The sequence below is a fragment of the Myodes glareolus genome, chromosome 10, assembly GCF_982192425.1.
Source record: "Myodes glareolus chromosome 10, mMyoGla1.1, whole genome shotgun sequence".
Classification (NCBI taxonomy): Eukaryota; Metazoa; Chordata; class Mammalia; order Rodentia; family Cricetidae; genus Myodes; species Myodes glareolus.
This window is the reverse complement of record NC_142035.1, coordinates 1124829-1143392: the sequence shown is the minus strand read 5'-3', so window position 1 is coordinate 1143392 and position 18564 is coordinate 1124829. Positions and strand designations below refer to the sequence as shown.

The 18564-nt window shown below is 45.7% G+C and overlaps 2 protein-coding genes across 7 annotated transcripts in view; one reads left to right on the top strand and one right to left on the bottom strand.

The window, feature by feature from the left end:
• The window catches only part of Dido1 (death inducer-obliterator 1), a 54292-nt gene extending 48167 nt beyond the window's left edge, over window positions 1–6125 (bottom strand). For 2 of the 3 annotated variants that reach the window (XM_048441309.3, XM_087910899.1), the window contains exon 1: window positions 5969–6117. The gene's annotated coding sequence lies outside the window, so the exon portion shown is untranslated. Of the gene's footprint in view, window positions 1–5968 lie in introns of all 3 variants that reach the window. The other variant, XM_048441310.3, reaches the window with a different exon arrangement.
• A 147-nt stretch (window positions 6126–6272) lies between these two features.
• On the top strand, window positions 6273–13559 carry Gid8 (GID complex subunit 8 homolog). Of its 4 annotated transcripts, none has more exons than XM_048441312.3 (5): window positions 6273–6431; window positions 9378–9507; window positions 10626–10843; window positions 11582–11779; window positions 12650–13559. In XM_048441312.3, the coding sequence occupies exons 2-5, from the start codon at window positions 9390–9392 to the stop codon at window positions 12821–12823; spliced, it is 708 nt and encodes a 235-aa protein (XP_048297269.1). In that variant the 5' UTR covers window positions 6273–6431; window positions 9378–9389; the 3' UTR covers window positions 12824–13559. The 4 variants fall into 4 exon arrangements, with proteins under 4 accessions (XP_048297269.1, XP_048297271.1, XP_048297270.1 ...); XM_048441314.3 differs by having other exon boundaries at window positions 6274–6431; window positions 10647–10843; XM_048441313.3 differs by lacking the exon at window positions 6273–6431 and adding an exon at window positions 6644–6846.
• The last annotated feature ends 5005 nt before the right edge of the window (window positions 13560–18564 follow it).

Below are 18564 nucleotides of genomic sequence, written 5' to 3'. Positions count from 1 at the left end.
GGTGGGAAAAAAGCCATTCTGTACAACATAGCTAGCATCCTGGCTAAGTGAAGTGTTCTGTATTTTATCCTCAGAATGTTTTTCCCTCTTACAAAAAACTCTATGATATTTGATTATTCAGTGTGGGGACTGAATCCACTATGGATGTGTCTGTGCTGGACATTTGCTCTACCACTGAGCTACCACCTCAGATCCTTGATAATGTTCTTTCAAATTTTATTTAAAATTGTTTATTATTGTGCTATGTGTATACCCATACCACCAGCATAGGTGTGGTGGAATCTTCTCTCCTTCCACTTTTACATGGGTTCCCAGGGCCTAGTACACAGGTCATCAGGTTTATAGCATCATGCAGCAAGCACAAATACTTTTTACCTGTTGAGTTACCTTACCTGCCAGTTCTTTCAAGCCAATATACTTTTAGTTCTTCTCTCCAGAACTGCCACTGTTTCCTTTTCTTTTCCTAAGACAGGGTTTCTCTGTGTTGCTTTGGCTGTACTGGAACTCGCTATGTAGACCAGTCTGAGCTCAAACTGGGGAGATCCACCTGTCTCTGCCTCCCAAGTGCTGGTATTAAAGCTATGTATCACCAACACCAGGCTTGAGAAGTGCTACTCTTTAACAATGAAACAACTTCAAATCTCTGTCTTGGCTTGCAGAACAGTGGCACCTTTGACCACAGGGTAGCCCCTCCTACTTCAGGGCCAAACCTTATGGCTTTTCTCCCTTAGGTCCACCTAGTACACACAGGAAGTTTGGCTAGTTAATGATTCCACCAGGCTGGTGATATTTTTATCGACTTGGCAGCTGTCTCAGGTTGTAGTCAGTGTGGCTGTCTCTGGACAAGCCCACCCATTTCCTACTCTCCTACACCCTTAGTACCATTGCACATACTGCCCACTATCCTATCTGTTCCCCACGTACTGTAGAAATCCACCTCTACTCATCTGGACTTACCCTTTCACCTGCTCCCCAGAACCTTCTCTTGGATACCTCAAACTCAAAAGCATTTCAAAGCCTAACACACAAAAATCGGCTCACAGGGGTTGGAAGATAGCTCAGTGGGTAAGGGCATCTGAAGCTCAAGCAGAGGCATCTGAGTTCTAACCCCTAGCACCCACATAAAAAGCCAGAGTTAAGCATGTGCCTGTAACCTTAGCGCTGTGTGTGGGTATTGGTGAGGGGGCAGACAGGATTGCTGGGGTTTGCTGGCTACAAGTCTAGCTTCAGGTTTAGTGAGAGACCTTGTCTTGAAGAAATATGATTAAGTGACAGAAAACACAGGCCATCTCCCCTGGCCCTTATGTATCCCTCGATGTACCCATCCCCACATAAAGAAAAAAATGAGCTATTGTCTTCAAACCCTCTCCCCTTTGCTAGTATTCATCCTGGGGAAGGACCTCAGTTATATTCAGTCATTTATTTCCCCATCTACTCAACAGATTTCATATAAAGTACCTAAAATGTACTGGATACTTTTATTAACTGAGATGCCCAATATACAAAAACCTTGTCTTTGTGTGTTCATGTGTGTATATGTGTTAAGATGCACATGCATACTCAAGCAGGTCAGTGTTGGTCAGATGTCTTCCTCAATCTCTATCTTACTTTTGAGAATGACCCTCATTGAATTGGGAGCTCTAGTTCAGATAGGTGGCCTTGCCAGGAAGTCTCGGGGATTCTCGTGTCTGCCTCCTAGCACTGGGATTACAGAGAGGAGCTCCAATGTCAGTCTTCAGGTTCTGATGTCTGGGTAGTGAGCACTTTACTAAGTCATTTCCCCAGCACAGTGAACCTTATGTTTTTAGAGAATCATGATATAAGGCACTAGCAATATGGGGGTAGAATGTTAAGATCCAAGAAAAAAAATTGTAGTCCTGCTCTTTTTCCTTTGAGACAAGGTCTCTCTACATAACCCTGGTTGACCTAGAACTCACTGTGTAGATTGGGTTGGCCTCAAACTCCTCTGCCTCCAAGTGCTGAGATTAAAGGTATGCACCACCATACTTATGTGTATGAGTGTCTTGCCTGCATAGACAGGTTTATTATATTATATGCAATATTATTATTGACAGTTTATTTATGAGTGCCTTGCCTGCATAGATAGGTTTATTATAGTATTATATTACATGTATTATTATTATTATTATTACTATAGACACTTTATTTATGAGTGTCTTGCCTGTATCTATATGTATGTGCACCATATGCATGAACAGTGCTCATGGAGGTCAGAAGAGGGAACCAAATCCCCTGAAGTGGGAGTTACAAGCAGTAAGTGCTCCTAGCTGCTGAGCCAACTTTCTCAAACTGGGAGTTGCCATCCTCTATGGGATTGCATAACTGAAATGGGGAGAGTAGATCATGAAAAATTTGGTAGCCACTATGGGTTTCTAAGCGTGCAACAAATAAATCAAAATCAAACACATACTGAATCTGAGATGTTTCTAGCAAGGTTCACCCTTCACCCATGCTGCACTGATCAACTGCTTTCTTGGTTCTTTTTAATGATTTGGGTTTTTTTTTGTTTGCTTGTTTTTGTTTTTTTTTTGAGACAGGGTTCTCTGTAGCTTTTGGAGCCTGTTTCTTGTAGCCCAGGCTGCCAGGCTGGCCTAGAACTCATAGATCCACCTGCCTCTGCCTTCTAAGTGCTGGGATTAAAGGCATGCACCACCACCACCCGGCTAAAGATGTTTTTACTATTTTAAAATTATGTGTGTGTGTGTCTGTGCACACGGGTGCAGATGCCTGCAGAATTTAGAAAAGGACACCAGAGCCAGGTGGTGGTGGCACATTCCTTTAATTTCAGCACTTGGGAGGCAGAGGCAGGCGGGAATCTCTGTGAGTTTGAGGTCAGCCTGGTCTACAGACTGAGTTCCAGGACATGTTCCAAAGCTACAGAGAAAACCCCTGTCTCAAACAAACAAAACAAAACAAAAAAGAAAAAAAAAAGAAGAAGAAGAGGAGGAGATCACATCCCCTGGAGCTGGAGTTACAAGTAGTTATAAACCATCAGATGTGGGGGCTGGGAATTAAACTACCAAGCAAGATCAGCAAATACTGATCTCTGGGCCCTGCAGTCTTGGTTCTGAATACAAAACATGAATACTTTATATGCTACGAAACACCTACAAAAGCACCTTGCCCAAGACTATTGCTTGTTATGAACTGCAGTGTTTTTGCTTTACAATGTATTTATGCTCTTATAGAAACATAACAGAATACAGATACCACGGTATACACCTTTAATCCCAGTACTTGGGAAGCAGATTTAGACCCTGTCTCAAAAAAAATAAGTTATTAATTTTGAAAACACTCTCCTATGGTCATTCTTCAGCATTTTAGTTTGAGTGTAAAATTAGGAATTTTGGATTGTGTAATAGAATATTAATTTTAAAAATTGTTGTTGAATTTGTTTACTTGAGTTTTGTCAATAACAAAGATCAGAGTTGGGCTGTTGTTAGCTGGTAGACTGCTGACCTAGTATGCACTAGGCTCTGAGTTCATACCCTAGCACCATATAAACTAGGTGTAGTAGCATATCTATGTTGTGGGATAGAATATTTGTTTAGCTATGTAAAGATGTGTTGCCACTTTACTTTGACTGCCTAAGGCACCTGATTGGTTTATTAAAAAGTTGAACAGTCAATAGGTAGGCAGAGGAAGGATGGGTGAGGCTGCCAGTCAGACATAGAGAAAACAGAAAAGCAAGATAAACAGTATGTAAATGAAGTAAGCAAGCCTGGGGCAGCAAATAGATTAATAGAAATGGGTTAAGTTTAAAAAATAAATCTAGCTAGAAGTAGGCAGTGGTGGTTTATGCCTTTAATCCTAGTACTTGGGAGGCAGAGGCAGGCTGATCTCTGAGAGTTAAAAGCCAGCCTAATCTACAAAATGAGTGCCAGAACAGCCAGGACTGGCACACAGTGAAACTCTGCCTTGAAAAACAAACAAAAAAATTCTGGCTAGAAACAAGCATAAGCTATGGCCGAGTACTCATAATTAATAATAACAATAATAAGTCATGGTTTGGGGGCTGGTGGTCCAAGAAAGCCTGTTGTAAATCTCTAATCCCAGCACTTAAGGTAGACGCAGGAAATCATAAATTCACTGTCATTCTTGCCTATACATACATTTAAAGCCAGCATAGACTACAGAAGACCTTGTCTTTTTGACACAGGGTCTCTCCATGTAGGCCTGTCTGACCTGGAACTCTCTATGTAGATCAGGTTGACCTTCAACTCAAATACTGAGACTAAAGGTCTATGCCACCTCATCCAGCCAAATTTCTTTCTTTTTAAAAAAGATTTAGCAGGTATGGTGGCACACACACCTTTATTTAATCCAGTACTCATGAGGCAGAGGCAGGCAGATCTCTGTAAGTTCACGACCAGCCTGGTCTACGGAACAAGGCCTCGAGTTCCAGAACAGCCAGGGACACACTGAGAAACTTGTATCTGAAAAATCCAAAATACAAAAATAATGACCTGAGCAAAAGACATAGACAGAACCTACTGGTGTTTAGGAAAGACGGCCCAGGAAGTCCAAGCATCTGAGGGGAAGCGCTTCACATAGGAATTAGGATGAAAGGAGTAAGAGATTTTTAGCTGGGCTTACAATAGGTAAACAACTGAAGAATAGAATGCCTTACCTAAAGGAGGTGGGGTAAGAGAAATAATGTAAGTGAGCATGCCTGTCACATTAGGAAAGACGCTGTGGCTGAGGAACAGTGTGGATGAAGGACTACAGAGAAGAAAGAGAGCCCATCCCAGACACTGAACTTCTGAGTGAATCGTTCTCTCTTTAGGATACTAGCCTCTTTCCTTGCACTTTAATCAGGGGTAAGCAGTACAAAGCGTTTATTTACTGCAGCACTTCCTCAACAGCTTTGGTCAGAACTTTGGGGCAGCAGCTTTAGTGCATGTAATAAAATGTTCATAGCCAGCGTAGTCATTATCCAACATAATCTGCTATATTGGATTTACTTTTGGTGATTCAATAAGTTGCTTTCTCTAGACTCAGTTCTCCCCCACCCCTTCTTCTTCTTCTTTTTAAAGTCACAGTTTGCTGTGTTCTGTCTTTTTTGGTTTTCCGAAACAGAGTTTCTCAGTGTAATAGTCCTGGCGGCTGTCCCCGAACTCACAGAAGTACGCCTACCTCGGCCTCCCGAGTGCTGGGATTAAAAATTCACGCCACCAACACCTAGCTAACTCAGTTCATTTTTAAGCAAGTACACTCAACCATCTCAAAGCAGGATGTCCAACATTCCAAACAGAAGCATTCCAGAATACATTTGCATTGCAATGACCGAATTTGCATTTTCCTCGGGTAGACAATAAGCACATAAACATGCAAATACCTATCTACCAACTACGGCGAGGCAGTTTTCTAGGGCCTCCAGCTACCCCCGGCCCTTACCGCAAGGAGTAACCGCGACTCCCAGGGCGTGGGGGTCCCTTCTCTGGCGGCAGGGATCCCTTCCGCCGGCGTCTCGAGCAGGGTCCCCACCATACGCAGCTACACTCCATGAGCGCCCCAGACGTAGGAAGTCCCTCTGTGCCCGGGGGAAAGGAGTCCCCACCGTGAGTGTTTCTGAAGCATGGATGCGCTCCGCTCCATGAGTACCTTAGAAGCTGGGAGTCACTTCCGTGCATGCTCCCATCCATGAGAGTCCCAACACTAAGGAGTCACCTTCGAGGATGCCCAGAAACGAGACATCCCTGCCCAGGAAACAGAAACCTCCGCGGTCCGCTCCCGAGCTCCAGGCAGTGCTGTCCTGACGCTGGTCTGGACTCGGTTATAACGTTCGCCGAGTAAAATCCGGAGGCCTTGCCTTTGGGACTAGAGCCCGGCGGACTACACGCCGAAGAACGTCCTTCCCTTCTCGCGCATTCCCGCGTTCCCACACACCTATTCCCCTCCCCCGGCTTCACACACACACGCAAAAAAACCAAAACCAAGAAAAGACCTGGAACCTTTGCCTCGAACTCAGTCTACAGATCTCCATTCCGGTGCTAGCACTCAGGACGCAGACGCCCCCGCTGCAGCCATCTTGCGCAGGAGGGGCATAGGTCTTTTGACTCTCGCGCCAACCCGTAGAGCTAGGGCACCGTCGCAGAGTTATGCGCAAGAACGGAAGTCGCGATCCAAGCGTCCGGTGACCGGCCGGCCGGCCCCTTCGCGAGAGGATTCCATTGGTTGCCGGTTCGCATCTCGAGATCTCGCGATCTCGCGAGAGGTGTCTGCGAGGCGGACGCTGGTGTGTCTACCTCCGCTTCGCGCCCCGCCCCCGCCGCCGCCGCCGCCGCCGTCTCCGCCTCCCCCTGCTTCTCCTCCCTATCTCCCGCTATCGCCGCCGCTCCTCCCCGGCCCCTGGAGCGGCCGCGGAGCCGCCGCCCAGACCGTGTCGCGAGGGAGGCGGGATCCGCACGGTAAGATGGCCGCAGCAGGCCCTGGCGGCCGTGCCGAGCGTCTCCATGGGGCTCCGGGGTGGGCCGGGGCGCGGAGGTCAGAGGCCGGGGGCCTGTGCCCGCCAAGCTGACCTGCCCCGGGTATGTGAAGCCTGCAACGGGAGCCGGGGTCAGGCAAGTCGGTCCTGCCCTGCACGGCCTTGCCCCGGAGCGGGAGGTCCGGAGGCTGCGCTCGGTCAGGGTGCTGCCGAGACCGGAATAAGTTACTGCAAATGTTCCCGTGTCTCTGTGATGAAAGCCGCAGTAAATCGGAGACTGGAAGATGAAGATGCAGTTGCTTCGTTGAAAGTCATCCTCAGGGCTTAGGATGCTCCCCTGTCGCCTGTGTAATCGCTGGCTTTGGGATCCCTGAGTCCTACAGAAACGCTGTCGCCAGGTCTCTTGTCCGCTGTCTTGCTTGATAACTGCTTCGGGCTGCAGAGTGGAAATCGAGAGGAAGGGGCCTAATCAGGGAACATCTTCCCAAACTAATTGTTATCTTGGCTATGTGTCCAGAATAAAAGTTGAATCAGAGTAAATTCTGCTGTTACCCTGTGGCTGTGGAGAGGCACAGTCCTATGACAACCCCTCCTCCGCTGCTACTTTTCAGGCGGTTGGGGCCTCCAAGTCTGCCAGAAGTGGATATCCTCCTATGCCTCAAATTCGAAGCGCCTCCTCATTTCAAGCCCACATTCTCCGAAAGTGGGCTTTGAAACTTTAATATCTTATGGTTTTTATTCTTGGACACTCTTGTTTAAATAACTTTCCTCCTTCCGGCGTGTGCAAATGTGTGTTTCCCTAATTGCTGTTTCCAGCGTGGGTCCCAGGACCTGTAATCCAGAGGCCTACCACACCTCTTCCACTGCCTGAGTCCTCTGCACCCAGACTTGCCCTGCTCCTCCAACCTGTTCTACTCATCCCTCCCACGGTGTTGTGGTCCAATTTCTAAGGCTTGACACTTGAAATCTCCAGTCTCTGGTTGCCCCATGCCTGCCTTTTCTCCCTTTGTATTCAGTCCAGTGACAGCTGCCATTGGTATGGAGGCTAGAGTGTGATTCCAAGTGTCTTTTCTCTTCTGCTGTCCCCTGTGACAGCCCTAGGATGTTTCTGTTGGACTCTCCACCCAGTATGTGTTCCGTTGTCAGTCCAGAAACCAGAGCTATCTTTCAGTTTTATGATTTATTAAAGCAAGTTAGCTTGCCCTTTGTAGTGTGCAAAGTAACATCCATGAGGTATATGTTGGTAACAAAGTGTGAAAAACGGTCCAGCTGGTGCTCCCAGAGCTACCCCAGCTGCCTTACTGGGGCTCTGCCATCCTGCCTTCCTCCCACATGAAACAATTCCTGTCAGATTCCATGTCTTTGCTTTAAAGTACTCAATGTTTAGTGCTAAAGACTTGCCATGTAGTTTGTTTCATGGTTGATTTTTGCAAAACTCAGACCACAGTTGGACTTTTAGCGCCCCCCCTCAATGTTGTTTTAAAATGATACACAGCCATATTTCCTTCTAAAGTCTAAATACTATGAATGTAGAAGCAGTTTTTTAACTTTAATTTTATTTGTTTATTTTTAAGACAAGGTCTGACCGTGTAACTCTGGCTGGCCCAGAACTTGATCTGTAGACCAGGCTCAGTTTAGAGAGATCTATCTGTCTCTGCCTCACAAATGCTGGGATTAAAGTTGTGTGCTACCACACCCAGCCAAAACAGTTTTCTAAAATCTATTTGTTGATAAAACTTGGTAACATGTTTCGACTTCCTTTCCACTGAGTGTGAATATGCATGCCTCACAAATGATGTATGCTTGTTCCATGCTCCTGAGTCTCTGGAGAGACTGTCATGCATAGTGCAGACCGGAACATGTACCATCTTATCTGTATGCAAGCTGCAGAACACACCTACCCAGAAATTTGGGCATGTCATCTATGTCTCAAAGTTCCTTTATTCAGACTGGTGAATGAACGTTTTGGGGAGTAGTGTCCACAGTTTTGCTATCTCAAGGTGTGCATTGGAGAATAGCACATCTTCAGTGCATGTTAGACCCTTTCTAGGATGCAGGAGTACAGTTGCTGCACTGCAGGAGGCATCGTGTGCCCTTATAAGGAATGTGTTTTCACCATGTGTGTTCCAACAAAAGAGTTGGAAAAGACTCCATCTATCGCTAAGACTTGTCTTCATTTTGCCTATATGATTAGTGTCTGTTTTTTTTACATCATAGCATGTAATTTTTAGTACAGAATTCTCCAATGACTGCCCTTTATACCTCACTTCAAAACTAACCACCTCCTTCAAAGTGTGATGACTTTTCTATCTGACACAATCTGATGTCTTGGCCTCCTCATTCTAAGATTTTTGATTCTTTGCTTCATTAACCACACTTCCTACTGGAGATGGAAGTTTCTGTCCTGCCCAGTCCTGTTGAGTCCCAAAGAAACACATAGAGGCTTTTCTTAATTATAAATTGTTTGGCCTATTAGCTCGGGCTTATTATTAACTAAGTCTTACAGCTTAAATTAACCCATAATTCTTGTCTGTGTTTAACTGCATGACTTGGTAACTTTTCTCAGTGAGGCATTTTCATCTTGCTTCCTCTGTATCTGGCTGGTGACTGCATCTCTGCCTTTTCTTTTCCCAGAATTCTTAGTCTGATTGTCCCGTCTATATTTCCTGCCTGACTACTGGTCAATCAACATTTTATTAAATCAGTATAAGTGACAAATCTTTGCAGTGTACTAAAGAATTATCCCACAGCATCCTACCCTTGACCGTGTTACCTAGACATATGTTTTTCTCAGACCTGTTTTGCCTGTCAGTTTTAAGATTAAAAGTATCCTCCTACTCTTCCATTTCTTACTATATTGCTATATTTATTTTCTGAAATGATTACGATGGGCATATAATTCTTCCTCAATTGTATCTTTTTCCTGTAGAAATAAATCATAATGAGTTATGCAGAAAAACCCGATGAAATAACCAAAGATGAATGGATGGAAAAGCTCAATAATTTACATGTTCAACGAGCAGACATGAACCGTCTCATCATGAACTACCTAGTCACAGGTAAGGCTGCTGCCCCTTGGCCATAGCTCTCCCTTAAGTAAGTAGCCCTTTACCCGGGAAGCATAACGATAATGTTAGGTTATGCTGAGAAACCATAAAAACACAAAATTAACTTGATGTTTGTAAATCAAATAGACTTGTTAAGGATGGTCTTTTTCTAGCCCTGGTGGTATGGGTCACACCCATAATCCCCACACTTGGGAGCCTGGGCTGTAATGTGAATGTGATACGTTTTTCTCAACTTCCCTACTCCCTTAAAAAATATATATATATTTTTCCTGTTAATAAAATAATTGTGCCAAATCTCTGAGCCCTTAAAGCAGCATCCTTTCTAGGCTTTTGACACTTTTATAGTTAAACCTTCATGATCATTCAGGGTCTTCTGACTCAGAAGACTGAGGCAGGAGGATTCTGAATTCTAGGCTAGCCTGGACTGCACAGCAAGACCTTATTTCAAAATTAAAAAAGTTTTAGTGTAGGTTTAAAGTCTAAATAATTGATGCCTTCTGGCCAGTTTGGAAAACTTGGTGTGCCCAACTCCAAACAGGGAAGAGAAGGATAATGGGAGGAGTATGCAGAGAGGCAGCACTTTGATGCTCCTGTCGCAGGGAGGGCACTGCCACCTGGAGTGAGAGTCAGCTATCTTTCTGCCCAGTTCTCACAAGTGAGGAATGGAAGTTTTCCAGCAATCTGTAGTCTCCTGCACCTCTCCAGTTAATTTCTGCTAAAATTTCTTGGAAAGTGACTGCAGAAATCTCAGCCTGCCATGTCACCAAGCTCCTGTGGGTAAAGTGACAAAAAGCACAGCGGCCCTGCAAGAATCCAGCAAGATGTCTGCTTCACCTGAACTTGGCTCTTTCGCTCTGGCATCCTGGCCTATAATCATTTCCCATCTGAAGGTGTTGAAGGTGTCATAGCACACAATGACTAGCAGTCTGTAACCTCCAGGTTGGGGCTAGGCATTGTGGATAGCTGCAAAAAAATGACAGCATTGACTATTAATCACAGAAATAAATAAATAAAAGTCCCTGGGAAAGTGTGCTTTACATGTAGGGTCAGTTAATGGTGGTTGGCTCTCTAGAGCTACAAAGCCTTAATTCTTGATCTTTTCCTGGCAGTGAAGGTAGTTTTCTTTTCAGAGGGCTTTAAGGAAGCAGCAGAGAAGTTTCGAATGGAGTCTGGGATCGAACCAAGTGTAGACCTAGAAACACTTGATGAACGAATCAAAATTCGGGAGATGATTCTGAAAGGTCAGATCCAGGAGGCCATTGCCCTGATCAACAGCCTTCACCCAGAGCTCCTGGACACAAACCGATACCTTTACTTCCACCTTCAGGTGAGTTCCAGAGTCTGTGGTGGTTGCTTGGTAAGTTAGGCTTGTTTGCAATGAAAGACATTGGCGGTATGTATTAGTAAAAGATTGCTTAGTGTTGGGAAGGGAATAGCAGGCCTTGAGGTAACTGCTGCTGTATGTACTGTAGAAATCAATACTTTTTAAAGGTGTGTGTATGTGTGTGTGTGTGAGTGAGTGAGAGAGAGAGAGAGAGAGAGAGAGAGAGAGAGAGAGAGAGAGAGAAAAGAAAGGGGAGGAAGAGAAGACAAGAGAAGACAAGACAAGACATAGTGTGTATGAAAGTAAGAGGACAGTCCTGGGAGTCTGCTCCCTCTACCCTTACCCAGGTCCTGGGGATCAAACGCTTTCACTGCAGCAATCTCACCAACCTCCTTTTTGCTCTTAAGGGAAATGCACTGTCTTAGAGATGCTAGAAAAATTTTTCCGTTGAAACATCTTTTTTTTTCTTTTTGTGGCAGTGTTGGGTAGAACCCAGGACCTTGACTACATGCTAAACAAGTGCTTTAACACTAGATTACGCCCTCAACCCCAAAAGATAAACTTTTGGCTGGGGCCAAGTGTTTATCTAGGTGTGTGTCTACCAAACTTGGCCGTCTGGGGCCAAGTGTTTATCTAGGTGTGTGTGTGTACCAAACTTGGCTGTCTTTGCTGTTGACCATACTGGGTGTCACCTACAAGGGTGTGTGCTAGCTCAGCTTGTCTGTCTTTGATACTGACCAGCAACAGCACTTGATTGAGCTCATCCGTCAACGTGAGACCGAAGCAGCTTTGGAGTTCGCCCAGACGCAACTGGCGGAGCAGGGTGAGGAGAGCAGAGAGTGCCTCACAGAAATGGAGCGCACGCTGGCCTTGTTGGCATTTGACAGTCCTGAGGAGTCACCTTTTGGAGACCTTCTCCACATGATGCAGAGGCAAAAGGTAAAAGGCTGGTAAGGGAAGAGCTGTGTTCATGGACACTCAGGGGACCTGTGTAAAGATGATACACATGCTACACTTGTGATGGGGTGAGACACAGAGCCCTGGGTGAGGGTACTTCAGTAGGGTACTGCAGCGCCTCTGCTCTGTACCCCTTTATCTTGTACAGTAGGAGAGGCAGCATTATGACTGTCGGTATCCAAAACCCTTTACCAATTTTTATTCTCTTAACTTTCCCATCAATTTAGAAATGTGTATCCTTAGTATTTCCAACTAAGATCTGTTTATTCTACTGAAACTTTTGTTTGTTCCTTCTGTGTGCTGTAAGCATTACAGCTCATTGCCTCCCCAGAACCATGTCCTCCTTTCCCCATAGGCTGGATCCCTCTCTCCTAGGTCTCCATCCTTCACATCTATTAGAAGGACTGCCCCTCTTTGAGGATGTCTCGTTAAGGCTTGCCTGCAGGGAGCTCACAGCCCTTGTGCTGCTCTTCTTCCTCCACACCTCACAACACTTCTGTTTTAAAGGGCCAGGACACTTAGCTGACCTCACTGTGACATTGCAGAAAGTGTAAGAGCCCCTGCAGATGATGACCTTTTAGGGTCCCTGGAGTGGCTTCTACTCACATGTTTAATGTGTTTTTAAATTAGTAACAAGCTTCTCAGGTGTGAACAGTGTCCAGATGGGCTGGACTATAGCTTAATGATAGAGTGCTTGCCTGACGTGCATAAGGACCAGGGTTTTATCCCTAGCACTGAAAGAAGATGTCTTGGGCTAGGCGATGGTGGAAGAAAAGATGTCTTAAGTATATTATCAGACTTGCTGGTAGTCCACGTGTGTGGCCATCTCTGTTGGATTTGTTTCTTTTCTAGGTGTGGAGTGAAGTTAACCAGGCTGTTCTGGATTATGAAAATCGAGAGTCCACACCCAAGCTGGCAAAATTACTGAAACTGCTACTTTGGGCTCAGAATGAGCTAGACCAGAAGAAAGTAAAATATCCCAAAATGACAGACCTCAGCAAAGGTGTGATTGAGGAGCCCAAGTAGAGCCTGTGCAACGGACCCAGCACTGTCAAACAGCACAGGACTCATTCCCTTCTGGCTGTGACTGGCAAATTTGTCACTGCAGTAGAGAACCTTTTCCCCCTGTAATTTTCTTTGGCCCTTATTGTTTAAAAAGGGGAAATGGCCTTTTTAAACACTAGGAAACCCATGATGGAAGACACCACCTCTGCCTTGCCCTGCATCCCGAGGGTTGCACACTGCAGTTGACTCTCCCAGTGCTTCCGGTATTGCTGACCCTAGAAGATCTGGTTTGCCAGATGTGTGCTGCGCTGCTAGGGAGTGTCACTCCAACCGGCGGCTCATGCTCAGTCTATGAAAAGCACTGACGTCCTTTTGCTTTCTGCTAGTGTGCGAGCAGGCAGTGTTTATTCTCCTGGGTCTTCATAGACTTTCTTCAAGATTTTCTTCTTTTCTCTTTTCTTCCTCCTCTTTTTGTTCCTGCATAGGAAAGAATATATAAATTTGTAAATCTTAATTCAAAGATAACTTGTGTGTGGGTATTGAGTTTGGTTTAGTTCTTTACCTTTTGGTTTGAGCTGTGTGGCTTTTGGGAGGGGATATGTATGTGTGTGCGTGAGGGATGAGGCTGTGTTTTCTTAATTTTTTAAATATATTTTTTTGGTGCTGTATGTGATGAGAGACTCATTCATAGTGAATCAATGAACTATCTCTTGTAGGCAACTTTGTTGAAAATAAAGATTTCTCTCTACTTCCAGAATGACCACCATGGCCTCTAAAGAGTTCTCATCCACGCAGCCCTTGTTTGGGTGTCCTTCCCCTGTTGGCACAGGGACAGCACCTGTACTCGTAGCTGAAGAGTCCGTCTACCTAGGGAATGCCCTTCATGACAGCATGGCAACTGGGTGCTGGTAGGGGTGGCTGGGTGGTCATAGCCAGTTTGGTCTTCTTTCTGCTTGACAAAGTAGCTTCTCATCTTTTGCTTGTATGCTGGTAGTGCTGCAATGTCTGCTTCTCACGAGCTGTTTCCTCCTTAGTGGAAGACTGGGGGACATTATCTTTGAGGTCACTGCTCCAAGTGTTGAGCGTGTGCATGTGTCATGCCGGGTGCAGGTGTGTTTTGTTGATCCTTGGCAGCGGCCCAGGCCCGATGGGCATTTTTGGAGCAATGCTTAAGGCTGGGGTAGGGATGGGGTGCACAGATCTGCAGAGCCCTCACGGTTATCTGTGAATGTGGAGATGGTATGGGCGCCGTCCTTTGCTGGGAGCTCTTCCCTGTCTGACACCAGAGCAGAGAGTTCCGGTGCCTGGTGCTCACAAGCAGTGTCCCTGCTGACTGCTGAGTTGGGATTGTTCGCCTGGATCTTGAGCAGTGCAGTGCACACTGACCAGCTAGGTCAGCCAGGGTTTGTTCAGCTTGCTGTCACCTGAGCAGCAAGGTGACACAACTAACCAGCAGTCTCGTGTCCCTACTTGAGTGTTGTTCATTGGCATCTGTTTTTCTCCCACAGGAGACTTTCCTTGTTGGGATGGAGTGGAGAGTCTTCCAGCTCTCTGCTTTCGGATCAAAAGGCAGGTGCTTTGGCAGTATTCCTCTCAGGATCCCATTAGTAACAGGATCAAGGATGCAGTTGTTGCTGCTCTCCTGGTTTGTGAGTGAGGAGTGAGCAGACCTCCCCTGACCTCCTAGACAAATGTCCTTCGGCGTCGCCAGGTTTGAGGATAAGAATAAGATAGAAGGAGTTACTGGAGAGATGGGTCCTTGGTTAAGAGGACATGACGAATAGTCACGAGGACCAGAGTCTAGCATCCACGTAACAAGTCATGTGTCTCCCAGCTCTGAGGCCTCCATATACACAGACATGCAGGCACATGTGTGTACTTTCACAAACACAAAATATTTTTTTTTAAGGTAGAGGGAAAGGAAGATTTAATTTTCAGGTAGTAAGTTAAATGAAGCAGTGGCTGGGGCGGGGTATCAATAAAGATGCAGTGTTTGTTTTTAAAGCACCATATAAAGCTAGGTGTGGTTGCTCCTGCCTGTAATTACAGCATTCATGAGACTGAGGGAGAATTTTTCCAGTTCAGCCTAAGCTGTATTATGTATGAGATCCTCTTTTAAACAAACAAACAAACAAACAAGCACCAGAAAACTAATCTTTTGTTAATATGTATAAGGTCTTTCTTATAGCTAATGAGTTTGATATGTTCTGAAAATGAGAGGGCACGAAATGTATAATAAAGACAGGTTTCTTCTGTAGGGCTAGCCACATACACACAGGCTTGTTTCTTCTGTAGGGCTAGCCACATACACACAAAAGAGGCTGGTTTCTTCTGTAGGGCTAGCCACATACACACAAAAGAGCCTGGCTGCATGTATGAAATGTTAGACAGCTCTAAGACATAAATCTTAACCACTTCAGTCAGTAGCTTAATCAGCCAATGTCACAGATGTCAAGTGAAGCTGGAGGACTTCAAATAGAACTGCTTATTTATCCATGATCTGCCAGTGTCCAGAAATCCTCTTCCAAGGGGGTACATGTAGACTCTGTTTCAGCAAAAAATGAAGTTAAGTTACTTGCATGCAGGATAGATTAGTTTTTTTCTACTTGTCTCCTTTGTGTCTTACTCAAAAGAATTGTTTTTGGCTTTTTACAAAGTAGCTTTATTTCTTTTTGCACCTTTTGATGGAAAGTGCCTTGAAATAAATGGAACTTGAGAATATTCTGGTGCTCAGTTCCAGCATCATAGAATTGTGCAAGGAGTAACCCCAGTTTGAAATCTCCTAAAGCATGGTGATTATTGCACACTGAAGATGTGGGGTGTATTTCTAAAGCATGGTGATTATTGCACACTAAAGATGGGATGTACTTCTAAAGCATGGTGTTCATTGCTCACTGAAGATATGGGGTGTATTTCTAAAGCATGGTGTTTATTGCTCACTGAAAATGGGATGTACTTCTAAAGCATGGTAATTATTGCACACTGAAGATGGAGTGTATTTGTTTTGTCACTTGAATTATAGCTCAGAGTTGGTATTTGAGACTTCGGTAGTGTATGTACCAGAAAAGTAGTGCCTTGAGGTCGGGCCTGCCGACCTGGTGGGCAGTGTGATGTCTTTATTTTCTTCTGTGCCATAGTTTAGAGAGGAGGAATCAGGGTTCCCAAAAGACTCTTAACTTGTTCCATGATAAAGACACTGATGTCATCAAGAGAATGAAATGGGAATGGGATTTCTTTACGGGTTGTTGCTCTCTGGTCTCAGAATGAACAAAAGACCAAATCCCAAGTGTCACGTGAACAGCATGGTCTGTCCACACCCCTGCATCTGCACACTGAACTGTGTGCAGTGGACACCACGCGTGGGTACAGTCTAGTACAGTCTAATCGCCAGCCTTCACTCTGTCTACACCCCTGCATCTGCACACTGAACTGTGGCAGTGGACACCACACGTGGGTACAGTCTAATCTCCAACCTTCACTCTGTCTACACCCCTGCATCTGCACACTGAATTGTATGACTGTGTGCAGTGGACACCACGCATGGGTACAGTCTGACTGCCAACCTTCACTCTGTCTACACCCCTGCATCTGCACACTGAACTGTGTGCAGTGGACACCACGCGTGGGTACAGTCTGACCACCAACCTTCACTGTCTACACCCCTGCATCTGCACACTGAACTGTGTGCAGTGGACACCACGCGTGGGTACAGTCTGACCGCCAACCTTCACTCTGTCTACACCCCTGCATCTGCACACTGAATTGTATGGCTGTGTGCAGTGGACACCATGCATGGGTACAGTCTGACCGCCAACCTTCACTCTGTCTGCACCCCTGCATCTGCACACTGAATTGTATGGCTGTGTGCAGTGGAGACCACGCGTGGGTACAGTCTGACCACCAACCTTCACTCTGTCTACACCCCTGCATCTGCACACTGAACTGTGCAGTGGAGACCACGCGTGGGTACAGTCTGACCACCAACCTTCACTCTGTCTACACTCCTGCATCTGCAGACTGAACTGTGTGCAGTGGACACCACGCGTGGGTACAGTCTGACCGCCAACCTTCACTCTGTCTACACCCCTGCATCTGCACACTGAATTGTATGGCTGTGTGCAGTGGAGACCACGCGTGGGTATACAGTCTGACCACCAACCTTCACTCTGTCTACACCCCTGCATCTGCACACTGAATTGTATGGCTGTGTGCAGTGGAGACCACGCGTGGGTATACAGTCTGACCGCCAACCTTCACTCACTGTTGGTCTGTTCATACATCTTGTTCTGACACTATGTGTGTATTTTTTTGTTTCACAAATGTATTTGGCAGCAGTAGATATATAGAGTCTGTATAAATCCTTAGCTTGGTAGAGTACTTCTGCATACTTAATTGTAATTCTTCATTCAGGGGCATTTTTGCCCCACCCACGCATCATCTGAGAAGTACAGTTGGGTAGCTTCTGGCTGTCTGCTGTGGATTTGTTAGTGAAAGTTTATATGTTTTTCACAGAATGATTGTCTGAAAGCTCTGCCCCGCCCCCACTTCCCTGGAGAGGTACCTGTGCAAGTCAGTGTATTAGACTTGGAAGAGTTGGAAGATGTGGCTGCACTTGGTTTTGCTCTGTCCCCACTTCAGCAGTATTTACCTTGTTATAAGAATGCTTCCAGAAATGAAAAATGCAAGCACCACTGTGCCATAGCATGGTGCCAGTCCACTCCATTGACAACTGCAGCATTTGTGGGCCCCAGGATGAGGTGGCTGTGGGTGCCCTGTGTAGTATGCAGTGGCTCCCATGCTGCTGGTCATGTGGATGGACTGTCCACAGCCGCTTTCTCAGCTGGGCTTGAGAGAACTGCAGGAAGACGAAGCCTCCAAGCACCATCAGCACACTACAGAGGCATCCTGCATTGGGTGGTGGGTGGTGACTATACAGGAAAGAGCCTTTGCCATCCCTGGGTCCTCATGGCAGGGCCATGATTTGGCACTGTTGACCATCACTCACAGTTTCCTCCTGTGCCAAGAGGGTAACTGCTAAACTTCCCAGTGTCAGAGATCTCTGATATGCTTGAACGTGAACTCTTGAGTGTTGAGTGTGAGGGGTTTGGGGGACCACCTTCCTATCATGAATACTCACTCAACTTTGGAATATCATCCTGACTTGAGACTTTATATTTACATGAAAGAACACAGAATTTGAATGGCCTCTGATGTCACTACCTATCGCAGATGCTGACAGTTCTGTGCACTATAGGTAATATGTCCTGAGATTGATTGTTTTGGAACGGAATAGCCCTGGTGGTATAAGTCCTGGCTGCCCATCAGTGGTGTTATATGTGAATCTGATGTACTGGTAGGACGTGAGTGTTGTGGCCTTGGGGCTGGTATGGGCGTTATGGAGAGTTATGGAGTCTTCTGTATCTGCAGTTCATCCATGCCCCTAGATGAAGACCAGGTTAAAGGCCCAGTGTGACCCTAATACAGAAGAAGACTGCAGACCTGTTTATGCCCAACTGTAACCAGATGTGACCACTGAATGCTGCCTGTATATGACTTCTCTTTTTCTTTAGATGTTTAAAACTTTTCTGTGTATGATTGTTCTGCCTGGGTGCATATCTGTGCACTGTATGTGTGCCTAGTGCCCACAGAAGTCAGAAGAGGGTATCAGTTCCCTTGGAACTGGAATTATGGACGGTTGCGAGCTGCCATGTGGGTTCTAGACTTCAAACTCAGGTCCTTGTCAGAACAAGGTCTCTTAATCA